Here is a 6,155-nt window from a genome sequence, read left to right on the forward strand (position 1 = left end):
GTCCATTATTATTATTTAATAATTTTTGTATTTTATTTATAATTTTTTAAAAGTAATGCTATATAGATCGAACTGCTCACACGAACCAGCCACACGACTGATGTGGTTGGTGACATGGCAGAGCGGTTCTCTCTCCTCCTTTAATTTTTTTATTTTAAAAATTAAAAAGTTTAATAAAATGAGAGATAAAATGTCTCTCTCTCTCTCTCTCCCTATCTCTCTCTATCTCTCTCGTGGCTATGCCCTAGCTTTCTCCCGTCCACCGCTTCTCTCTCTCTTGCACCCCCACTCCCGGCTACCACTTCCCTCTCTCTTGTAGCACGAGTCCCAGTAGCTGCTCTCCTCTCTGTTGTGCCCCCGATCCCGGCAACCGCTCTCCTTTGTCGTATGCCCTTGTCCCGGCCGCGCTGCCCTATTCTATCTCGTGCCTCTGCTCCCAACCGCCACTCCCCTGAGTGTCTGGCGCCCTTGTCCGAGAATCTCAGCTCGCCTTGAAATCAGGTTCGCTCTATATAGCTGCTCTATGTTTCCAAGCACCTTTTGGTCTGATTTGGTTTATTTTAAGATTGTTATTATGTGATTTTTTTTTTCTTATTGGGCTTATTCTGATGCATGGTTGTTGAAATTTATTGAAAACTTGAAACTGTTTTTTACTATAATTGAAACTACCATACTGAATCAAGAGCTTTAGTGAAATTTCATCCCGTTTTGGTAACACTAGGTATCATATCAGGTTGTTGTATGCTTTTATGTATTTATTTGCTAAAAAAATGTTAACTTTTGATTTGGAAGTGGCTTATGTAATTATGTTGGTTTGGTGCTTCTCGAGCGCCTCACTAAATGATCAGCTTATTGATTCTCAACTTCTTGTATTTATAAAAATAGATTAAAAAAGGAAATCTGATCTATGATCTATGTTTGTGAGATTTATTAATAATAAATGTTGCAACTTTTGGTGGTGAAATTTTAGTGGTTTTGATGCTGAATTGATGTCACTTTTTGAGAAATCGAAAGATGTGTGGAATTTTTTGTCTAGTGTGTTGATAGATATAATGGGAGGAGTTGTCCATCTTAAGCTATTTGACATGAAACATGGTTGTTGTAGTATGTGTATGATCATGTTTTGGATTTGTTATTCTTGGATGGTTTATAGACCATTTATATATATATATATATATATATATATATATGATAACAAGCTATATTGTTAAGTTATCTCCAACATGGGATAATATGTATTTTGGTCTTTTATGTATTTCTTGTTATCCTTCACATTCTTTGCACTTTGGCTACATTAACTTGGCTATAATCATTTTGCTCATGCAATTTTTTTTAAGTGTTTTGTACTGAGAACACTGAGCATCCTTTATTCGTCTGATGGAGAATAGGTCAATAAAACTTCCTGCATCATTGTCCTGATTTTGGTCTCTTATGTAGGCCATGCTGATGCTCCAGGATATATCAAGCAACAATCCAATATCTGCAGTGATTGAAGGGATTGAAGGGAAACAATTTTTGCTTCTGAGCTACAAGGAGGAGAAAATTGAGCTCAGTTTTCCTTAACATAATTTGTGCTAGGAGAAATATTTTGTAATAAGTTGGTTGTTGTCATGTTATTGTTGTTGATTCTTGTTTGGGTCTTTTAGTGCTCAGTTTTCCTTAACATTATTTGAGCTAGGACTTCATATTTTTCAATGTTTTTGTATAGTTGTTTTTGGTAAAATGAGCTAGAACTTTGGTATTTATTGAGCCAAAAACTGGAACTGAAGACAACAAATAGCAAACTAAACAAAGAAAGAAGCAGCTAAATGCCAACTGAGAAGAAAAAAACAGGACTAACACTCACAACAAAGACATACTAGACACTAGAAATTAAAGAGGGAACGCTCCAGGAGTCTCATTAGCCATCTAGGAAGGTCCATGCCTTTGTGGAAGAGTGACAACTGAGAAGCATTTACACCTTTACTAGCCATGGTTGCTGCAATCTTGTTCCATCGGGCAGGGATAAGGTGAATGGATGGTTCATTGAATCTTCTCATCTGGTGTTTGATGTTTGCCAGAGAATTGGCAGCCCTCCAATTGTTAACTTCCTCTAAACCATGAAGGAATCTCCACAGATCTGAGTTGTTGATATAGATATGTTTGCAATTCAAATTTAGCTCTTCAACTCTTTCCAATGCAATAAGAATGGTGCTTCCATCAGCTGCAATATTGGTATCCTCCATGATGGGGGAGAGCCCTGCATATAAAATGTCTGGAATGACTTTGAACACTTTAACTTGATTCATAGACAATTTAGCAATTAATTTACAGTTATGAATTTTGCCTCTGAAAATGTAATCACACCTAGTCATCCAAATGAACCAGGTCACAGCACCAATAATTGAGTCCAATTATTTGCCAGAATGTGAACAATCAACTAGAAATACTAAACAAGAACAATCAATAGCATATGAAGAATTGGAGATCAATGCTAAGTACATTAAGAAGTTTTTGCAATGAAAACTATGCCCAAAAGGATTTACATTTAGTAATCACTAATATTGCAAGAATTTAATCCCTCACATCCAATTCTCTCAACAAGTATAGAATCAAGTGACTTAAAATCTCACATAAAGTAACACCAAAATGAAGACTTATTAACTCAATGGCCTGCAAAAGAGCCAAAAAATGAACAAGAATGCATAATTGAAAATCAAAGTGCAACATATTTCAATAAATAAACATTAGAAAAGAAAGAAAAAAATATAAAATATAAAACTCAGAACATGACTGCATCATTAGCATTATGACAAACCAAAACCATAATACAAACATGCAAAATATGATCTTGTGCACATGAAAAAGTTTATTTTGAATCCTATCCTTTGCTTAGATACCATTTAATTCATGACCAGTTTAAGTATTCTTTCCACTTAACTTGCTCTGACATATTGATCATTCGAGCCACATTATACAAAGTAAAAACAAGTCTGATAGTTTTCTTATCAAACATTAATTTTACACATTCTATAAACATATGTTTGAAAGACAAGGTCAACAACATTGCAAGTGATATACTTTAATCTTGCACTGCTACCATCCAATGCAATTAAACATTTAGACGGATTGATTACAAGGTAATGCAAAACAGGCAATGAAAGACTAAGAAAAAATTACCTGAAAAACCTTTGGAATCCATTGGAAAGAGTTTGCTGCTCCATGGCACGCATTCCTAAATCCACTTCTATATCACTTGAGCTTGAACAAAGCTCATTGCCAGACCTTATCGTGTGTCCCCAAAGGAGGTTGAACGCTCAATAGTATCAGGGTCCAAATTCTCACCATAAAAAAGCTCCAAATCATCCCCATCACCATATTCAAGAACATCAACAACATATGTCATAATCATAAACCCTAAACCCTGGACACGAAAACCCTAAATTAGAAAGGGATTGAATCAAAAACAAACTAGAGAAATCGAAATTTCAGAAAAAATTCAGAGAATGAATTCATGTTTCATCAAAGGCTCAGATACTGCCCTCTATTCTTTCACATGGATAAACCTAAATCAAGGGCTGCAACTAAAGTTACCACGCCACCCAATCTCCATACTCTTTTATAGGGCAAATCATCATGGCCACAAGAACATATAAAAGAGTAATGCTATATAGAGCGGACCAAATGCACATACCAGCCACATCGACAAGAAGAAATACATGATGCAACAAAATGATTCATGCTGAATATATATAAAATATCAAGCAACATAATGAGAAAAGAGGCTCAGATTCACTAGTGAAAATTTTCTCTGACCTTTCCCCCTCCCTCTACAACAATAGGAGTAGCGGTTGCCTACTAGGCCATCCAAGCTACTACGCTGTCGTTGTAGAGAGACGAGGGCACGGGAGAATTTTTTAGGGCATCATCATTGCCTCTGTACCTAATTTCAAGGCGAGCCGAGGCTCTCGGGAGCATAGGCACAAGAGAGAATAGGGCAGCAGCGGCCAGGACAAGGGCACACGATAGAGGGAAATGGCTGCCAGGATCGGAGCACAGTAGAGAGGGGAGCGGCTGCCGGGGACTCGTGCCGCAAGAGAGAGGGAAGTGGCTGCCAGAAGCGGGGATGGAAGAGAGAGAGAGAAGCGGTGGACGGGAGAAAGCTAGGGCATAGCCACGAGAGAGATAGAGAGAGAAAGGGTGAGAGAGAGTGAAAGAGAGAGAGACATTTTATCTCTCATTTTATTAAATTTTTAATTTTTAAAATGAAACAAATTAAAAGGAGGAGAGAGAATCGCTTTGCCACGTCACCAGCCACATCAGTTGTGTGGCTGGTTCGTGTGAGCGGTCTCTATATAGCATTACTCATTTTTTAATTTGAATAACTTGCTCATAGTTAAAAAAATGCATTTAAATGCAAATAGAAAATGCATTTATTATTTTGTTTACATTTATATTTTTACTCCATATTGTTGAAGCAATTCTATAATGATTAGATAATTTACATAAAAAGAGTAGATTATACTTAATAAGATTAGGGTTTCTATTCATGTGCATACATCTAGGTTTGATCTTTGGTCTCTAGCTGTGTGTCACTATACAGGTGGAACCATCTTTATTCCAAGCACATGTTGCCAAAAACTATGAACTTTGTTGTTTTAAGCCATAAGAAAATTATTCAAATATAAAATACAAAAATAATTAAATAATAATAATGAAGTGATCTATTTATAATGTATAAATAATAAAAATTGTTAATTTAATTTAAAAATGTTTATGTGTGCATAAAAAATATAATTTGGAAAAAAAACAACAACAATAATAAGAATAAGCTTTAAAAGAGAAAGGGTTTTTTAAAAAATAAATTTTAGAAAAGCAATAACAAGTTTTTATAAAATAAAAAAAGGGGTTAAAAAACTATAAATAATTACTTTAATAATTATAGAAGAAAGAATGGGTTAAATTGCATAATGAGAAGTTTTTTTCTTTTAAAATGCCAATCAACATTCTGGTACCATATGTTAATTGCCCATCAAATTGATGGTTTTATGGTCATTTTGACAAATAAAATGACCCTAGGGCCATTTGGACAATTAAATAAAAAAATAGGATCTTTATGGAAAAAAGCCATTTTTTTTTTTCTTTGATTGGTTTGATTATTTGATTATGATTCTTATTTTTGATAAATATAAAGGATGACTTTGAAAAAAAAATTTTCATTTTCGAAGATGGGTTAAAAAATTTTGAATGCCCTTTTTTTTCAAATTTATAAATATTTACTTTGTTGATGACAAAGTGACTATGAGTCGATTGGATTATTCTTGAAAGCAATAAAAGTTGAAATGGTTATGTTGTTTTTTATATATTTTTCTTAAAATTAAAAAATTTTCTTAATTACAATTGAGAGAATTGATTTTTGTTATTTTAATACTAGTGATCCACCATCTCACAATTAATATTTAATTCCTTAAATTTAGATTTTTAGTGTGTTGATCTGCACTTAATCAATGCTCATGTTGGATGGTTAATATATTTGTAAAAAGTTATATCTATCTGTCTATATGCATATATAATATTTTTTATTCTTTAGTTTAAATTCGAATAAATATTTTAGAGGAAATGTTTTCTCAAATTTAATCTCTCTAATGCAGTTTTTAAGTTTTAGCCATTAATATTTTTAATGGTTTAATTTTATAATTTATACAATTGAAGTTGTACAAAATAAATGTTGAAATCAGTAATTAATAATTAATAAAAATAATTTTAAACTATTTGGACTTGAAAAACTTTGTTGGTTAAGGAAAGAATCAAATTACAAATACTACTTTTTTTTAATAAAAATGTGGATGTACAAATTACAAACAGTGTACCAGAAAAAAAAACTAAAAATTAAATAATATTTTTTTTAATTACAAATAGTGTTCCAGAAAAAGAAACTAAAAATTAAATAAGATTTTTTTTTATGTCGTATTTGATGCTTTTTATCAAGCATAATGCATAAATGACATGCACCTTTACACAAAATTTAAAAATAATAAAAATTTAAAATTTGGTGAAAATTAGTGTATATGTTTTTTCTCCATAGAAAAAGTAATAATAATAATCAAAACTCAAAATCTATCTCAAAAAAATATCACTTAAAAACAATTCAAACTTACAAAACAACTCTTATCTCC

The 6,155-nt window shown here is 32.7% G+C and overlaps 1 protein-coding gene and 1 long non-coding RNA gene across 4 annotated transcripts; one reads left to right on the top strand and one right to left on the bottom strand.

The window, feature by feature from the left end:
• The first annotated feature begins 206 nt into the window (after positions 1-206).
• Positions 207-2,242, top strand: LOC120280747. Its single transcript, XR_005542398.1, has 2 exons — positions 207-501; positions 1,438-2,242. It is a non-coding gene; the product is annotated as an uncharacterized LOC120280747 (long non-coding RNA).
• Positions 1,837-4,178, bottom strand: LOC120280746. Of its 3 annotated transcripts, XM_039287690.1 has the most exons (3): positions 3,923-4,178; positions 3,160-3,403; positions 1,837-2,254 (listed from the first exon to the last, which is right to left on the bottom strand). In XM_039287690.1, exons 2-3 carry the CDS (start codon positions 3,179-3,181, stop codon positions 1,866-1,868), a joined length of 411 nt encoding a protein of 136 aa, XP_039143624.1. In that variant the 5' UTR covers positions 3,182-3,403; positions 3,923-4,178; the 3' UTR covers positions 1,837-1,865. The 3 variants fall into 3 exon arrangements, with proteins under 3 accessions (XP_039143624.1, XP_039143625.1, XP_039143623.1); XM_039287691.1 differs by having other exon boundaries at positions 1,837-2,239; positions 3,160-4,178; XM_039287689.1 differs by having other exon boundaries at positions 3,160-4,178.
• Between the last annotated feature and the right edge of the window lie 1,977 nt (positions 4,179-6,155).

This window comes from Dioscorea cayenensis, chromosome 17, assembly GCF_009730915.1.
Source record: "Dioscorea cayenensis subsp. rotundata cultivar TDr96_F1 chromosome 17, TDr96_F1_v2_PseudoChromosome.rev07_lg8_w22 25.fasta, whole genome shotgun sequence".
NCBI classification, from domain to species: Eukaryota; Viridiplantae; Streptophyta; class Magnoliopsida; order Dioscoreales; family Dioscoreaceae; genus Dioscorea; species Dioscorea cayenensis.